This window comes from Setaria viridis, chromosome 5, assembly GCF_005286985.2.
Source record: "Setaria viridis chromosome 5, Setaria_viridis_v4.0, whole genome shotgun sequence".
Lineage (NCBI taxonomy): Eukaryota > Viridiplantae > Streptophyta > Magnoliopsida > Poales > Poaceae > Setaria > Setaria viridis.
Genome location: NC_048267.2, coordinates 5,344,950 through 5,364,393, shown reverse-complemented (window position 1 = coordinate 5,364,393; position 19,444 = coordinate 5,344,950). Strand labels below are relative to the sequence as shown.

The window sequence follows — 19,444 nt, the reverse complement described above, 5'->3', positions numbered from 1 at the left end:
CCCCGAGCTCGAGCCCGAGCCCCGCCCTTGCCCCTCGCTGCCACTTGCCTCTCGCTGCCGCCTCACCTCGCCCCACCGCTGTTCCTCACTGCCGGTGAGGAGCTAGCCGGGGGGAGGCAGAGAAGGTCCCGGCAGCAGGAGAGGAAGGGGGAGGGGGTGGTGCTGAGAGAGAGAGAGAGAGAGAGAGAGAGAGAGAGAGAGAGAGAGAGATAGGGGGAGGCCAAGATAAGATGGGAGCGGGTAGCGGGCTGGGCGGCATGGATAAGGTGGATGGGAGCTCCTTTACTACCGGGTGGGAGCTCCACCCGGTACTAAAGGGGTCACGGGGGGCTCCTGAGAAACTATCCGTTAGACCCGGTACTAATATGAGCATTAATGCAGTGGACGAAAGCTACAATTCCCCAGTAGTGTCTATAGTGATTTCCGAAAAGTATACAAGATCTTGAGGTTATCCCAACGGTTCTTCAGCTGTTTCTAGGTATAGTTTTTCCTTGTTTGCTCAAAAAACTTCTCCCGCAAGTTCTTATAACCTCTTCGATTCAGAGTGCCCAGGGGTCTATTCCCAGCATGGATCTCGTCAACAACAATTTTACAAAAATATTGTGGTCATCTCAGGATTATCCCAATCTACCTTGCATACGACCTTATCCTTTTCATTCCTCTTTTCCTTGCCCTTTCTATTGTTCTCCATCTAAACAGAGAGGTGTTTGTTCATGATTTCATACATTTCATCTACCAAACAGTGAATGCTAGAGTTTTAAGAATATTGGTTCAACAAATCTGCCTCTAAAGACACCTCTATTTAACAGATCAAACAATGTTTTGTCGCTTATCAAACCAAAAGTATGAGTTGAACTTTAACAGTAGTATTAACTTCAAATATTCAACCCTTTAATATACATCATATTTTACTGAGATGTACAATTGAAATGCAAGCTAATTGAATAAAATCAGAACATATATCAGTGAATCCAAATCCTAATCAGTGAATGACTGGTTAAAGGCATCCAAATCCTAATCAGTGAATCCAAATCCTAATCCATGGTTCAAGGCTAGAACAACTCAAGATCGAGGAGGGGAAGGGCTGCTCACCTCGGAACTGGCTCGTGTGGAGCTGCTCGGCGCAGATCTGCAGGGGTAGGGTCGTTGGCTTCAAGGGTTGCCCGGACGGTGAGCGGAGCAAGGGGGCTGAGCCGGCTTCAACAGGAGGCGCCGGTTGGCCTTGGACGACGGCGGCCCCGGGAGGCCTTGGATGGCGGCGGCCCCGGGTAGCCTTCGGCGGACGGAGTATGCCGCGACGGTAGTAGCGACGGGTGCGTGGGGATCGATGGGATGGAGGGGAGGCGGCGGGCGAGATGGGGATGGAGGGGAGGCGTCGGGCGTCAGGCGAGAGGCGAGCCGTGAGTGGATAGGGTTGGCCGGTTGGGTCGGGGGGAGGGGGAGCGGAAGAAAAGAAAAATAACGATCCGCGTATATTCACGATGGCAGGCAGGTAAATAAGGTGAAGTGGGACGTCAGAAGCCAGCGGAAGCTCATTTTCGCTCGCTTTCGACCTTTCCATGCTACGGCAGCTTCTGTGAATTTTTAACATTGCAAAAGCTGCGCTGAGAAGCCTGCTCTTTATTTGGACTTCCAGCTTCGGCGGTTCAGAAGCTGGCCAGAAGCCCAAACAAATGGGACCTTAGTTTACAGTTTACTCAAGGGGCAGAATGTTCCGCCGGACTCCGACGGGGATAGCCCCGTTGCCATCCCCCCTAGCGCAGCCGCACACGAACCGACGAGCATGCAGGGCGTGCATTGAACGAGGTTGAAGATAAATCATTCTTGGGCTAGGCAGCACTTTGGTGGGCTGCCTGCACGCCTGCTATTCTGGCCCAATGGATGAAGTCATGTCTGCTCGGTCCCTTGGCATGTTGTGCACTTTGCTTGCTCTTTTGATGATCCGAGGTTTCAGTACGCGCCTAGTTGATCAAAGTTTGAAGGTGCAAAATTACTATTGTAGTATTGTAGCATATTGTAACATTTTGTTTGTATTTGTGAATTATTATCCAAATATTGACTAATTAGGTTTAAAAGATTCGTCTCGCAAAGTACAACAAAACTGTGCAATTAATTTTTAATTTCGTCGACATTTAGTACTCCATGCATGTACCGCAAGTTTGATGTGATGGGAAATCTTCTTTTTACTTAGTGTCAAAGTTAGGAAAGTTGGAAGTTTTGAGGAACTAAACATGACCTGCCTGGTTCTTCCTGAGAAAACGATTCTGCAGAGGCTCCTCTCGCGCTGGGCATCGCGCACGCTGCGTACATCTTGGGGACTGTGTTACCAACGACGGTTGTCACCCAGACAGCAAAACACGAGGTACATTTTCACCGTTTCACGTTAAATATCTAAACGACACGAAGGACCATAAATTTTCTGAATATGCAAAGTTTATAAGACATAGTAAAGTCAAATGAATTTTAGTTTAGTGCTCAAAGTTTGGCATTCTGCTCCGGTTTGGTACAAAGACAAGCTAGTGGCACGCCTCCCATTGGGACAGTTTCGCGTGCCACTTATTTCTGGGATCCTGAGATATGGGGTGCCTTAACTAAACGAAATAATTTATCAGAGTGAAACACGCTATACACGCACATAAGGAAGCATTTCTAAGCGCAATATCGAATTAAACCGTGAACCCAAGTCAGAAACAGGAGCGAATATCCGTCTACCTCTAGATATGAATGAAGTATTACACTTGGTATTTAGCACATCAAATATCATCATCCACCGTATCTTGTTCCCCTGCCATGCTTCCTACGGGTAGGTACGGGATCAGTCTCTTGGGGAACTGCTGCTCGAGCCGCTCTTCTTCCCACCATATTTCTGGCATCAGTCAGGGCAAATCATGAGGAATGGAAAAAAAAAACTGACACTTCACCTAACAACAACTTGCAGCTACTACACAAGCATTTCTTGAACATCACAAAATAAAGATAAAATTGATCTGGGGACCATAACTGATGGTGTTTAATGAAAATGCTAGAAAACCCCCACTGTCCATGTGTTTTTAAACATGCAACCCCCTTGGTACCCACAGCAGTAGACTTTCAGCACATAACCATTTAGCGAATAAACAAAAGTCAACAAGTTTAAACAGTAGTACTGACCTGCTTCCCAATACTGAAGGGCACATATTTGTACTTGATCATATGCACAATCTGGCGCTTCATTGTAAGGACGAAGAGAACAACCCAGTAGCAAAGGAGTATGGGCCAGAAGACAGGAACATCAAACACAGAGAAGAAAGTCATCACAAAAGCTATAACAAAAGCTTTTGTGATTGCATACCTGAAAGACAAAGAAATGGTTGTTATGGGGGGTATACTGGATTGGAACTTTAAGAAAGATCTTCAGCATTAAGATTTAACAAAACAAAACAACTATTTTAGAAAATACTCGAAAATGGATGAGCAAATACGCATGCATTATATTTTTGCATGCTGTGCTGCATCTAAATTCACATTACATGGGTGACACTCAGAATGACACCCTAAAAGGAGGAAACTTGAGTACGGAAAACATAGAAAGCAGTCAAAGTACTTCATACGTTGCATTTTTATGCATACTACCCAATAGCATTTCCAAAATAAAACCTTGCAGATGGCAATAGTTTACTCAACACGCACAAAATGAAGAAAAGAATACTCGACACTAGTGAGGGTGAACTATTGATGAAAAATTGAACCACTCACAGATAACTTCTGAAAAGCATTACTATAAATTTCAAAAACTACAATTAGTTCAAAAAGAAAACATAAGAATCCATCTATCTGACCTCTTACCAAAGCGAGAACACTTCAAACTTGTCTAAAAAGAAATCCACCACTAGAGCTCACAGAAACTATAAATGATTCAAATTACATACGAACTTATAAGTTGTCATATTTAGCTATACAGTAAATCCATCCCATGTAGATGTAGATGTAGCTAGAGAGATTTCCACAAAACCATCCCACATGCAATGACATCGAGGATAAAGACAAGGTATAACTTAAAACACCGCACCAAGCACATGGGCAATGCCTAATTGCCTAGACAGACATAATCACCAATCTACAAAGGCTCAGGGGTAGTTGAGTAACTAGGCAATGAGAGAGATTTCAGGTTCTTGAATGTGCAATAATCAGGAAATTGAAAAGCTATTGTCTGGCTACCTTTTGGAAAAAGAAAAATATGGATTATGCACCAGGCAGATCAGAGACCACAAGTGATGGTGACCCAGACAAATTAACAAAGAGAAAAGAAAGAGAACTCCTCACAACGATTTCACCAAAAATTTCAGAAATTCCGATTAATCCAGATAGACACCATTTAAAGCAGATATATTTTAACTAAAACGAAGGCGCTTCAGAATAATTCTAGTTTCAACGAAGAAACCCCCTGTTACCAAGCACATGGGCATTGCATACAACGATATTGCCACCTACCTGACGGTCCGCTTCAACTGGGAGGACCAGAAGCAATAAGTGACAATTTTCTCTGCTACATGGTGGTGCAACAACATCATTAGAGTATGTTTATATCATTTTCATCCACTGGAATTCCAAACGGTATGGTGGAATTGAAGGGATGCAACATGCCTTGAGTGATTTATTCAGGAACTGATTGTAGTTTAAGAGGTAACCAATATGCAACAATGCTTGGTTTTCGGGTTGCTGGAGGATATGCAAATCAGTATGCAGCACAAATAAGCACTGATTGACAATGATTGTGCAACTAAATGCATGGTCAGCTGACTTGGAACTAAACAACCATAATCAGGTGACACACGAACTTCCCAACAGAAAAATTTTGCAACCCTTTTCTTCTATGACTAAAGCAATTGTTGATAGATCACACACACTCCAGGATTTGTGCTCTACAAGCTAAAAGTTTTCTCCTGCCAGTTTCTCATCAACCGAATGAACTGCACGATGTCTTCCATTGATTGATTCAGTGGAAGAACCTGGAGGGCAGTGGGTTGCCACAGACGGTCGAGAAAAATGCCTATTTACTGTGGAGGGGGATCAGCAGTAGCTGAGAAATAGTAACTTGAGTAGTAAAGGAAACTAATCGGTTTTGAAAATGCCGATTAACACGGCTCTATATAAATTACGAGAAGCTGTCAAGTAGCTATCTAACCGACCCGATCGCCCCGTTCCAGTGGGCAAATACATACGGGCAAGTAGCGAATTGCCGGAGCAGGTGCAGTAATAAGAAATAAAAAAACGCGGATCTGGCGAGGAGCGGAAACAGATCTGGGGGAGGGGAGGCGGGATCTGACCAGAACTTGAACTCGGGGAGGCGCCTGATGAAGGGTTTGAACTCGTCGGATCCCCTGGTGGGCAGCGCCGGCCCCTCGGCGGCGGCGGAGGGATCGAGCTCGGGGTCGACCATGGGGGAGAGGAAGCCGATGAGGAGGTTGAGGAGGTAGATCCCGAGGCCGTAGGTGACGATGTAGAAGCCCTGCACCATGTAGACCCGCAGAGCGTAGATGGCGGCGGCGGCGAGCGTCCCTAGCCACCGCCCCGTGGCGTGCGGCGTCGAGCGGTCCAGGTAGTACTGGAACGCCCGCGACGCGTCGCTCCGCCACTTGGCCGCCGCGGCCACGGCGCCGCCGGCGCCGGCGGCGGAGGAGTCGCCGCCGTCCATGGGATCGGATCGGGGTGGGGTCGGGTGGGGTGGGGGCGGAACCCTAGCCTGCTGGGTCAGAGGCGAGGGGGGTCGAGTCGGGAACGGGAGGGGAGGGGAGGAGGTTGGGGAGGAGACGAGGAGGAGACTTGGCTCGGCTCGGCTCTTCCGGTTGGGAGTCGGTGCCGTTTACTTGCTGCTTGGTGGGCGTTCCGTTCAAGCAGCAGGCCAGCAGCCAGCCAGATCGAGCGCGGGGGATAACCGGATGAGAAAGTGATGGGTCTCGCCGTTGGCATATGCCGTTGCGGCGTTGCCGTCCTCGCCAAATTCAGGATTCTATCCTGCTCCTGCTCGATGGTTATGGTTCCGTGCCTGCGGTCAGAGAATACCGTCTCAGGTTACGAACTGACAACAAAAATCGTTTAGGTTGTATCGCATGTGCAACCAATGCGTAATTTGATCATTAATATTTCTTTTAGGCAAAATAGCCACTTTATCCTTAAATTTTACGGGATCAAGTTCGTCCCTCAACTTTCATATTGACATTCATTTTTGGGTCAAACAAATCCTTGTGCTAATATAGTATTCTATGTTAGCATAAGCCTAATGCGAAAATATCCCGTTTGCCCATGAACATGTAGATCAAACATGTATGTGCTCATACTCCCTTAATACATACACACAATAATATATTTTTTAAACTAACACAAAATATGGTTTCTAAAAAGTGTATCTACTCGTAATCTTTAAAGTCATTCATGTGCTCATACGCATTCGATATGTCTATACTCAAACAAGTATTTAATCATATTCTTTTAGTATATATACAACTTAATGTGTGTACGCATGCTCTAAAATCAACATGTGCTCACACACTCGTGGTGTGTTATACATGCTCCATGTATATATTCATAGTTCCTCGGTAAATATATGCATCCTCATGGTAAATATATGCATCCTCATAGTTCCTCGGCAAATATACACGTTATTGTAGTTCTAAAGGCGAAAAATAAAGAGAGAAAAGAGTCAAGGTAAAAAGGACTTTTCGTATTAGTTTCATGCCAATACGGAGCCACATATCAATACAAGAACGAGTTTGAAATAAAAACAAAAGTTGAGGGACTAAATTGACCAATTTGAAAGTTGAGGGACGAAGTTGACCCTCGGTACAAAGTCCAGGGATCAAAATACCTATTTTTCCTTTTGTGATGCCCATGCATTACTCGGGTCTTTACCCACTCTCAGGTAAATCCATTTGTACGCCGCCCCTATGATAGAAACGGGATACTAGGGTTTGTTTTCTTCGCTCTCCTCTATGAAATCATGTCAGGTTCGGGAGGAGCCGCTGCGAGCTCCGCGCGTGGCAACCATGCGGACTCCCCTTCCCATTCCCCTTCGTCACCAGGCAGCTCGAGCTCCTCACGTCGCGTGCCGCCGAAGAGGAGGTCGGATCCGGAAGCCTCGCGTTCGGTGGTGGCCGGCGAGATGAGGACTGACGTGTGCTTCCGATAAGTAGAGCTGCGGCAGTGGCTCCGGAGGGTGCGACGGTGGCGCTTCCTCTTCCTCTTCGCCACAGGACACCTGCCCATTGCGGGAGGGTGAATCCAGGGAGGCAATGACGCGGCACTGGTGACCCAGCACCGGCGAGGCCGGTTAACCTCTTTTTTTCTTTTCTTCCTTGTTTTTTTATTCGATAAATTTGGAAAAGTTATGCATATAATTTATATATATAAATACATTTTCATAAGTTTTTCTTTTTTTCATAAGTTATATTGATTATTTTTTTTGCAAAAAGTTATGTCTATAAGTTTGTTATATGATTATATTTAGCATAAGTTTTCAACATAATTTGTTGTATATACGTTTGCATATATTTTGTGTGTTTTAATGTGTTTTCTTTAATGTTGTGTGCATAACTTTTGTCTTATATAAATTTATGTGTATAAATTATATACAAAAGTTGTGTTACAGAGAGAAATGCGTCGGGGTCACTGCTGGATAGGCGTGGGGATAGTGGGTGACCGCTGGTGGAACCATGTCTAGGGCGCATGTGCGGAAAGTCATCGCGCGCGAAGGCAGGGAAACTCGCTTTGTCGGAAATCGATGGTTGCATTCGTTGCTGGCGCGCATGCTGATTAGACACACCCATGTCATGTCGTCCTCAATTGAAGCTGACACGACCACCTATGTTATAAGCAGAGCCTGCACGAAAGGTGGTTTGCATGGTGGTTAAGGGATGACATCACGGGATGGGGTTACACTACTGAATAATATTCGCAGTGTAATTCTTCGAGCTCTTCTCTTTTCCTAGGAATATAAGTATCGTAGGGAGGTACATTACATTAAAAAAGAGCTTCTGATGATTGAAGTTCAAATAACTACTTATTGAATGAAAATGTTCTCAAATAAAGTTGTAATAAGAAAATTGCATGATGCTCAAAACATAAAACATTATAAACAGTGCCGAATTTTAACTTTTCATCCATTTGTCAGACAGGCTATTGTTTTTTATCATGAGAGTATAATTTTCTTTTGTTTGCAAGTAAGAAGGTTTAAAACTCATGTGGATGCATGGGTTGATGGACTAGTACGGAAAATATCAGGTGCGCATGTAGGCAATTGTTGAGGTGCTCCTCCCTTGGCGTCACTAGCCCTTTATTGCCAATTGTGTGTTAGTGCGATGCTCCTTTTCTCTTCTCCAACATAAGAAGCCATCCAACCTTTCCATTGGATAGGGAATATGAAGTCTAACTAACAACTCATTTATTAAACATATTGTTACAACTCCTGTATTGGTTTATCTATAAAATAGCTTACTCTCAAATTGATTCCTAGCTATTTTATAAAAAAAATATGCTCTAATTTCCAGCATCCAATTTGCACAGTTTAAAATAGCTTATGTTACAATTAACTTATTGCTATTTTTATCTAGAAAATAGGCTATGCTCAAATTGATTCCAAGCATCCAATTTACACGAATTGAAGTAGCTTATGTTCAACTTGACTTCTACGCTCTGTGCAAAATGACTTCTAGCATCATATTTACATAGAAGTTTGCCTTTTAGAATCTAGACTTAGAAAAAAAAACTAATCTGAATCAACAATTTGACACAGTCCGTCAACAACACTAATTTAAGGTAACGGATCATATGGTTTTGCTTCCATTTGCACACAACTTCCAATCCAAATCAAGAAAATTTTTGTAATGTTGTGCTGTTGTGTCATGTATGAACTGATTCTCGTTTGAATGGGGCCATGCAAAAAGAAACGAAAACGCACATACAGTAATTCCCAGTTAACCTTCTGACGCAATATGGACTGGCCCAAAAAAGAGCCGATGTGAGAAGAGACCTAGGCCGAAATAGATAGCCCAATACTGCCTATGGACTGGGCTGTTCTTTTTCTGTTTTAAACGGCCGCTCACAACAAAATTACTGCGCAGGCAAGGAAGGAAGTTCTGAAGCGTGGGCTGAGCTGACCTTCTTTAGCCTCAAGAGGCCCAGATCAAATCTGTGAATCCTCTGGACCTTGGGCCAGACAGGAAGTAAGCTCTGGACCGTCGTGGGCTGCTCAAGCTAACCCTAGTGAAAGGCCCAGATCAAAATCGGTCCGCGGCCCGGTACTTCTCCTCTGCTGGACTAGTGCTGCCGGCCTGCTGCTGCGTGCTGGAATGCTCTTCCGGGCGATACATGAAAGCGCTTGCGGGAGACTCCGAGAGAGTGTGTGGAACTGTGGATCGATCACGAATCGATGCCGGCGGACCGGTTGGGAGGTCAATGCCCTACGTCAACGAGAGTTTTCATCTGCTACAAACAATATTGCGCGTGGGCCGTGGGCTGCTACTGCGAGCGGGCCCCGCCGCCGCGCGGTGCCGTGTCGACCAGACGATCCACTTGCGTGTGAGGCCGCTGCGCTGCCGGCTCGGCCGGATGCGCGAGAGAGACGAGAGGAACGCATGGATGCTGCGGTGGGCGCTACTCACCAGTCACCACCGTCCCCCAGCACTACCTGCCACACGCAGTGCCGCCGCAGAGGAGCTAGCCTACGGGTGTAGGCTGGCAGGCGCATCAAATTCCGGCCTTGTTGTTGGCTCGGTCCATTTGTTTGTTGTTCAGCTAGCCTACACTAGCCCTCACTGCCTCACACAGTAGCAGTTCGTGCTCGCCTGCTCAGCGGTTCGTTGGAAAAAGAAAAGGAAAAGAAACGGAGAAAAGAAAGAAAAAGTGCTCCGGCCTGCGCCGCGCGCACTGCGATTTTGCGAGCCGTTGCACGATCGTCTCGGGGCAACGGGACCTTTGCCGTCGAACCATTGCCGTGACGAGGAGCCACAGCAGCAGGCAAAATCTTTAAGAAACAAGACGCAATCATGCGCGCGTGGGGGCACCGAGTATCATTCTCGGATCGCCGGTTTGTCACTTTCGGCCGGTGGAGCCCCGGCCGCCGGCCGTCCAGCCGGAACAAACAAAAGCCGCCCAGAAACCCCCTCTCGTTCACGTGTTTTTCGGAGTGCGTCTTCGGTCTTCCTCCCGTCCCCTTCTCACCGGCTGTCACGCGCCTACTCCGGCTGATTGATGTCACTCGCTCACTCCGTCACGTACGGGGCATCTTGCTCTGTTTGTTTTCGCCGGCAGTAGCCATGAGATGCGCCTGCGCCTGCGCCTGCCGCGAGGCTGGGAGCTACTACCGCTCGTCGTATTCGGCCAGGCGTGGTGCCCCTTTTCCATCATCATGTGCACCCGCCGCCACCAGGGCCCAGTTAACAGCACCTAGCCGTTTGCCACGTCGGATTGCCATTTCTCAAATGCCTATTGGAACACACTTTAGAGGAAGGGCTAAGAGAGAGAGAGGGGGGGGGGGGGGGGGGCGAGTATGCATCACCATGATTCATGCCTCCTCTCCTCTCCTTTTCTTTCTCTCGTGGTCTGGTATTCTGACGAACAAATCCCAGCGGCACGCCAACATGACACTGCGACATGCTTTTTTTTTTTTTTGAAAACACTGCGACACTGCGACATGCTTTGCTACTCGTGAACGGGAGGAGCAGACGAGCAGTTGTGTCATCCTACCACAGCATAGCTGCTGCTGCAGCAGGGCTACTATACTCAAGTGGTGTGCTAGCATGCATGAATTGGGCCTGGGCCGGACGCTGGAGCGCGCGCAGAGTATCTATCTGGGTGGTCACTCGTCACTGTCCGCGGGGGCCATGTGCTTGGACGGGGGCTAAGCTGTCGTCCCGCCATTGGGCGGCCTGGATCCCACGATTCCCAATCAGATACTCCCCGCCGTGTCGGCTTGCGAGCTTTTTAGGCACAACCTTTGCTAGATAATTTAACCATTTTTGGCATAGGCATAGCACTCTGTAAGTGACGGACATTTGGGTGTAAACATTTTGCATACAACTCAGGTTTAACCATTTATCGAGATCGCCCATGTATTTGTAAGCTTTTCCATCCTAGTGATGTTAAATTCATCCTTTTTCCAAGCGATCGGAGAGGCCCCGTCGTCTCCATGTGAAAGGAGATAAAGAGAAGGGCATGTGATTACGGACATAATCGTGGCCATAGTGCACGTGCTGCCTGCTCACCTCGTAGCAAAGGCTCCACACATCAATGTCACTAATCATGGCAAGTGACGTGATTAGTGCTGTAATGGTAGGACCATTTGGCTGGTTCAGCACACTAAGATAGTGTTTGTTTCACCATCTGGTAACACAAACGGTACGGGAAATGGATTACACTGCCATTGGCAGTGAGATCACTGTTTCCCTGTTTTGTTTGGTTCTACAGCGGATGCAACGGTATCGATTAATACATCATGCACAAAGCTCACTTTTCCTAGGAAAGAGAACTGATATCTCGTTACGGGGGAGAAGGAGGGGTATCAGATTTCTATTGGCCGGTATCTGATTACGTGGGACTCGTTTACAGGCGGCGGTGAAACAAACAAGATATAACGTAATCAATTAACAGTGTAGATAGGTTACATTACATTTTGCTGAACCAAACACTATCTAAACGTGCATGAAAAAAATTTAATAAGAATATAGATGGATAAAGTGTGTAATCATCTATATGCATATAATAAAGATCAAAACTTGGGGAGAAAAAGGAAAAGAAAAAATCATCATGTGACCCTCCCTTCAACCGCTGGACGGCGCGCCGGCGCCCACCTGGTCTGCTGCACCTAGCGGCCCGATTCGACACGCCCTATCTGTCCAACCGCCCCCAACGCCACCCTCTGCAGCGGGCAGGAACACGGAGGTGGGGCATGCAGCAGCGAGCAGTAGAGGAGGAAGGGAGTGCAGCAGCAGAGGGAAGTAGCACACCAGCAGATGGCTACATGAGACGGCGGCCATGGAGGTGCGCAAGTAGTAGAGGAGTAGACGCCGCCACAAACGAGACCCTCGTCACCAAAATCAAGCTCCTTTATGCTACAATCGGAAGTTGCGACGCTAGATCTAGGCTCAAGAAGGGGCGCGCAACTCATTTTTGTTGAAAGATTTGGCTACTGGGCTAGCGGCAGCTGTTGATTCGAGCAGTTGCAGTGGTACTCCAGTACCTGCAAGGGGAAAGAGGGAGAGAAGGAGAACTGGAGGTAGCGGCCAACGATTTTTCTTTTCTTTACATATACCGAGCTCAACGCTATGCGGTTCAATTGGAACCAGAGCTACAAGTGTGCCGTAACGGCGACCGGTGAGCTCCAAGAAAAATTAATGGCAGTGGGCAGTGGCACCTAGCTACTAGTTTTTTATAGTATCAAAAGGATGGGTATAATTTCTGATGGCATATAAGGAATTTTCTCTTCTCCCAGCGTGCGACCTGGTATACGGTACTGGTACAATAATTAACCGAGTGGAACATCTACGTGACTGTGATTGATTTGTCCTCAATTTATTACCACGGCTTCACCACCCCCATACGTGTAGTTTCCTGGCACGCGCAAATCGTGTCACCCACTTGTGTACTGTACCTGACGGAAGCTGGGTACCACACCGAGCCGGCCGACGGATTTGTCCCCGTCTGCCGGAACGGGAAGCTGCCGAGAAAATTCCCGTGGATCAATCGGATCGGCCGCTGCTAGGCTGTTCTTGACCTCCTTGACGGGAGCTGACGCGAGTCAATGGCCAACCGGCAGCGCGAGCGAATGGCGAATGCCAGTGGCTCTACCGCGCGACTGCGCGAGACGGAGATCGCTGCCTCGTTGGCCAGCTGACGCGAGCCAAATCGGACGCACGAACGGCAACGACCGGTTATTTCCTCTGAACTCCACGAAGCACTGGAGCAACCACAGAGGCGCGGCCTCCGTCAACTTTATAATCATATCCTAATCACTTTGTCATTCTCATTTTCAGCCGGCACCTTTTGTTCCCTTGTGCCTTCTTTAAGCAAAAGTTGCAGGGACCCAAATTTGCAGCGCAACTGCACCGTGCCATCATAGTTTTTTTTTCCTTTTTTCTTTTTTGTTTTGTTTTGTTTTGTGTGTGTGTGCATGTGTGCTCCGGTGATTCAAAAGAACAACAAAGCACTACGAAGGAAAGGAAAACAGAGCACTACGATACAAAAGAAAAGGGGTTTTACCCGCGAAAAAAGAAAAGAAAAGGGGTTTCTTCGTCAGACTGAATATGCGCCACTAGCCTAAAGAACGAACGGCTGTTAGAGGGAGTATTATTATTGCAACAAAATACTACTAGTAGCTAGCGTGAATGATGGGTGAAAGATCCGAGATGTCGCTCCAATGTGCAAGTTAGGGGGTGCTTGATACCCCAACTAAACTTTAATCCATATCACATCGGATGTTTGCACACTAATTAGAAGTATTAAATATAATCTAATGATAAAAATGAGGGTTAATTCATGAGATGAATCTATTAAGCTTAATTAGTTCATGATTAGCCCATGTGATGCTACAGTAAACATGTGCTAATTATGAATTAATTAGGTTTAATTTTGCATATCATGGAAAAGGTGCTGCATCAAAAGTGGCCAGCGGGTGAAGGGGCTTAACTGCAAAATAACCCCACTACTAATCCTATCCATTGGATTAGCATCTTGTGATCTTGATTCATAGTTTCCAAGGCTGCACGGGATAGATGGTTTGCATCATATACGTTCCATATATCTGTACCAATTTAGTGACGGTTTTAAACTTTGACCAGTGCAGTCTTACTATCGTCATTTACCCGCAGGGTGAAAAAGGTGGTTCCTAGGCCATAACCCGCAATCACGAATTGTATGCACACTTGCACAAAATGTATAATTGGAGAAGCCATGGATGGATCTGTACCTAGCCACATAATTTCATACAATTATAATTCAGAAATATGGAAGAGTCAAGTGTTGCTTTGCATGGCTAGCGGAGTTGACTGTACCTTCTACTCACTAGGTATCGAATCCTAGGTGCTCCTTTTATCCTAAATTATAGATCATTTTAGGTTTTATATGTTTATATCAAAGCACAATATATATATAGGTGCATAGCAAAATCTATAAATTTTAAAAAAATAAAAATAACTTATAATTTGGAACAGAGAGGGTACGTACTTTATATTTCATTAATGTACCCTACTCATACAAATGCTTACTCATACAAATGCTTACGAGAGACTAGACGAAGTCACTGGAATCACTTCGCTACAGGAGCAGAGCCAAAGATTCTTTTGAAGTGGGCATCCGTCAATATAACACCAAAGTATCATTCCATATAAAGACTTAAACATCAATGGGGTGGTAGATCATTGTATTTTGGTAAAATTTCATAAAACACATAGTCCAGTCTTTTGCCGATGGGTACATCATCTATTATGTAGATAAATAACCATACTAGTGATTAATGAGACACACAAAGAGTCATATAGGGTTTAATCCATAGTGGATAGGCATGACCCAGTACTATGTCGTCTATCTGAGACACGTAACTCCTTGAGACACAATAAAATCATCATGAAATGATTGGAATGTTTTTGGTTTGAATCTCGGTGCCCATAATTTGACATACACATGAATAAATAATCCATGTTTTTTAAAAATAATCCATGAAACGTTTTCTTAAAATAGACTCATGTTATACAGTAGGTGCGCCGGCGCGGTTGTGTAAGTCGTGGTGTGGTAGTGGTACATACTCCATGCATCACCCATCGAAAATAAGTCAATAATAATAATAATGAGGTGATTAATGACGGAGACAATAATCCACGTAATCGAGCAAGATGCATCGAGATCCGTGCAAGGGCAGTGATGAACAGTGCCGAAGAAGGTTGCCCCCTCTTCCACCTCCTATAAAACGGCGGCGAAGAAGCCCTCCCCTTGGAGGCTTTGCAATCCCATCTGCTCCCGACACGGGCCCAGCAGCCCCCCGCACCGCCGGCGCCGGCGACCGTTTCCTCCTCCTCCTCCGCTCGAGGAGAGGGCCAGCGGAGGGAGACCGGCCAATTCACCTGGACCGACCCATATGGGCGCCGAGGCAGAGCACCCGCAGCAGCCTCCGTCCTCCCTCCGGCCCGGCTGGGAGGCGGCGGCGGCGGCGGCGCCCGCGGTGCTGGGGCTCCAGCTCTCGGCGCTGATCGACCACGTCGCCCGCGTCGACTGGTCCCTCCTCGACCGCGTCCCCGGCGACCGCGGCGGCTCGCAGCAGGTACTTCGCGCTCCTCCCCTCTCCCTCCGCGCGCAACGCGGCCCGTATGGTTGTAATTCACTTCGACAGTTCCAAGCGCACTCTTCCGTTCAATTTGCGAATTGAAATCGCAACCCCAATTATACCCTGCAAGGGCCGGTCTGATGGAGCCAGTAACCACTTATGCTGTATTGATTGCCAGATGTTTGCAATGTTGTTCGTCGTTGGAAATTCGTTCCTGTTTCGAGGTCCAACACCCTCGGAATTCTTCCCCCGTCCCCTCCGTTTCTTTTCCTGTTTGAATTTTCGGGTGAATCATTTGCCATCACGTGGTTATTTAGAGGTAGGCTGTTGCATCACTGGCCGAATTCTAGCTTCAATTGGCGTCCCCTCCATGTTCCTTTTCTAGCTGTCCGCCGGCCATGTGACGTTTGGATCTCTTGTTCTTCAATATTCTAATGTACTCAATTTTGTGACCTCTGTATTTTTTCTGAGAAAAAGAACCCTAAGTGCTGCATCAGAAGTAACTTGTTGAATCTCATTCCGAATTTTGTATATTATGATTATGATGCACTCTTTATTCTTGAAATGGTTTGTGCAGCTAATTTTGTTTCATATTTTATAAGACACATGCTTTCATGAATGAATGCCCTACTGACTTATGTTATGTCTCCTCGGATTGTCAAGAAATTGCCTGTTCTTTTGTTCCACATGGTTCCACTCTTCCTGTACTTGAACAGAACAGTTCAAGTACTTTTGGTGGGCGTAGAGACAGATATTTCCTATATTTGAAGTGGTCTATACTTTGCTTTGGTTAAATGCAGCTATATTGATTAGATTTGGTGTTGCTTTCATTGAGAAAGTGCTTGCCTGATGGTTTGGCATGCTCTGCACTGCACACTTCAGGAATGGTCAAGCATGGCCTAACGTTTCTTGAACTGATTGGTCTGCGGGCACCTAACTATTTATGCCCCAGACTCAGTGAAAGTTTGTAGTGAAAGAAACCACCATGCTAGTTATGGTCGTCAGACATTCTTGACTTTTCTATGCAAAGATACATGATTGCAGGCTCAGCATCTTGTCAAATTCTAATTACTTATTTTCTCCCTGTCATATTTGATCTCCACACAGGAGTTCCCCGTAATTGTCAAGAGAGAAAAGTAGTACTTGCAATGATCTTGAATCTTAATTAGCACCTGCCACCTTTATGATGTGACTGCTGCCCTTGTGTAAGGAAGTAGTGTATGCTCCCAAGATAGTCTATAATGCATTTTTTTTTGATAGATGAAATTATAAATTGGTAGCAGTTAGATTCCAACCTAGATTTTAAAATGTCATACTTTGTACCTGTATCTTCTGGATTATGTGCAATAGGTTAGAGTCCCTCTATCTATCAAATCAACCTACTCTCTTATATACGAACTGACAGTCAGAGATTCTTCAGTTGAACATGCTGAAATGTTATCATTTTCCTTCCCATCATACTAGCATAATTCCAAGAAGGCAACATTTGGCTTTAGCTTCTAAACAAAGCAAAAGGCACATGCATACATGTGCAGGAACAATTCCATTCTATCATAAGATTTTTCTTTAATGCAACATAAAAGAAATTTGGAATCAAAGCTACCAAGAAAAGTGGAAATATATGTTATGCTAGTTGAAAACTGTCTACAACCTTTTTAGTTATCGCATGGATGTTGAACTGTTGAAGAATCACACATCCAGTGTGTTTTATTGTTGTTTTTTGTGGTTGCATTTGCATTATGAAATATTTTCTGAACCTTGAGTTGTTTTGCATCAAGATAATGCAACTAACCTGGCATCGCTTACAAGGGGAATCAAAACTTTGTGTCATTGGGTTGGGTTCTGCATTTCATCTGACAATAGTTTTATGTACAGGTGTCCATTGAGGAGCTGAATCATATTCTTACTGAAGTGAATGCCCACATCCTTCCTTCCCGCAATGATCTCACTCCAATAACTACAATGGCTGGTGGAAGCGTTGCCAACACAATCCGTGGGCTCTCAGCTGGTTTTGGGATATCAACTGGAATAATTGGAGCTTGTGGAGATGATAACCAGGCCATTTTGTTTGTCGACAATATGAGTTTTAGTGGTGTAGATCTCACAAGATTAAGGCCCAAAAAAGGGCACACCGCTCAGGTAGCCTAACAGAAGCCAGAATTTATCTTTTTTGCCCTTATTTTACTGCATAGTGGATAAGGCTGAAAAGCATACCTGTTATAGTGTGCGTGCTTGGTTGATGCAAGCGGCAATCGCACCATGCGGCCATGCCTATCTAGTGCAGTCAAGCTGCAGGTATACCCTTGTCTGATGCAGTGTTAAATTTACATCTCTTAACAATCTTATGATTGGTGAGATCATTTGTCCATCTAACAGGCCAATGAGTTTAGAGAGGAGGACTTCAAAGGCTCCAAGGTGCTTTCCTTTTCCCTCTTTGGTGCACATCCGTTTCGTGATATATTATTCTTCTTATAAAAAACATCCTAGCACATGTTTTTGTTAAGTCTGAATTTTCATTGCTATTTATTTTGATGCAGTGGCTTGTTGTGAGATATGCACAACAGAACATGGAACAGATTATTGAAGCTATTAGGATTGCTAAACAGGAAGGACTTTCAGTATCATTAGATTTGGCCAGTTTCGAGGTCTGGTTGCATCTTTACTGAACTAATTGCTCTCCTCACAAAAAAAAAACCCACTAAACTAAGCTTAGTTGAAATCAACTTTGTAAATACAGTATGATTTTTGCTCTGATTGATTGGATACATGCAGATGGTTCGTGACTCTAGGTTGAATCTCATTAACCTTTTGGAGACTGGCAACATTGACCTTTGCTTCGCCAATGAGGATGAAGCTAGAGAGCTTATAGAGTGAGTCTTGCTATAATCGTTTATTACTGTATGTAAGTAGGAAAATAACAAAAGATCGGGAAAAAAGGGTAAATTGTTCACACCTTTTGAAGTGACAAAGTGCAACCAACCTAAAGTATGTGCCCGGTGTTTGTCTGTTGCTTGTATCTATCTGCAGGGGAGGTCCAACATCAGATCCAGAGGAGGCACTTGCATTCATGGGAAAGTACTGCAAATGGGCTGTGGTGACCCTTGCTTCAAAGGGATGCATGGCAAAGCATGGCAAACAGGTGAGTTTCAATTCTTGGCGAATGTAAACTGCACAGTCAGCTAACAATGTAGTTGCAGCCAATTTCGATGGCAATGTTTCTTAAGAATGACATGTTTCGAGCAAACTTTTTCACTCAATACACACAGTATACCAAAATAACAAATGAGCAGCTTGAATATTTAGTAGAACCTAACAATAATACTACAAGAATAAAAATGTACGGAGATTAGTGCAAGATGTATTTTCATTCAACTGGTGTCATGTGTTGATCACTGACCAAGTCTTTCAAAAAAATGCTATAAAAAAATGCGATCACAAGTCTGTAACAGCAATGATGGATGAATGGATGCAGGTCGTTAAAGTGCCGGCGATCGGGGAGAGCAACGCGGTGGACACGACCGGAGCGGGCGACCTGTTCGCGAGCGGGTTCCTCTACGGGCTAGTGAAGGGGCTGCCGCTGGAGGACTGCTGCAAGGTCGGGGCGTGCAGCGGCGGGTCGGTGACGCGGGCGCTGGGCGGGGAGGTGCGGCCGGAGAACTGGCAGTGGATGTACAAGCAGATGCACGCCAGGGGCCTGCTGCTCCCCGAGCTCAAGAACTGAACTGCTGCTGTTGCTGTAGCTTAGCATCACCAGCTGCTGTATCTCACTATTCCTAAGAGGCCATTATCCAGCCTCCCCCGTTATTGATTGTTGCTAGAATGTTGTTGGTTTACCATGCTTGATTCATGGCATGGTGAAGGGCAAGCCTGGCACATTAGTTGATTTGTTGAAGGGAACCACGGAACCACTCCTAAGTCCTAAGATGAATCAATCGAATGGAATATATTGATTACCTCACTTCATGTGTCTGCTAGTGTAATTGAGTCGAGTAATTTGCCTTGTCTTCTTAGAAAATCTGTAAGCTGAGTAATATCCGGTAGATACACTTCAACAGCAGTTAGCAATAGCATTAGATGTACTGCACCATGCTTGAGTGCTTAAAAAAAGGATACTGCGTAGGCGTGCAGAGAAAGAAAGATGTCAAGGAAAAAATAATT

At 45.6% G+C, this 19,444-nt stretch overlaps 2 protein-coding genes across 2 annotated transcripts; one reads left to right on the top strand and one right to left on the bottom strand.

Annotated features, from left to right (window-relative positions):
• Positions 1-2,447: 2,447 nt before the first annotated feature.
• LOC117857735 (protein RER1A) lies at positions 2,448-5,851 on the bottom strand. Its single transcript, XM_034740565.2, has 3 exons — positions 5,307-5,851; positions 3,151-3,331; positions 2,448-2,866 (listed from the first exon to the last, which is right to left on the bottom strand). Exons 1-3 carry the CDS (start codon positions 5,672-5,674, stop codon positions 2,816-2,818), a joined length of 600 nt encoding a protein of 199 aa, XP_034596456.1. The 5' UTR covers positions 5,675-5,851; the 3' UTR covers positions 2,448-2,815.
• Positions 5,852-14,958: 9,107 nt separating this feature from the next.
• Positions 14,959-19,244, top strand: LOC117858141 (uncharacterized). The gene is made up of 8 exons (XM_034741152.2): positions 14,959-15,283; positions 17,162-17,425; positions 17,510-17,581; positions 17,663-17,701; positions 17,824-17,931; positions 18,059-18,156; positions 18,314-18,425; positions 18,759-19,244. The coding sequence occupies exons 1-8, from the start codon at positions 15,101-15,103 to the stop codon at positions 19,005-19,007; spliced, it is 1,125 nt and encodes a 374-aa protein (XP_034597043.1). The 5' UTR covers positions 14,959-15,100; the 3' UTR covers positions 19,008-19,244.
• Positions 19,245-19,444: the final 200 nt, after the last annotated feature.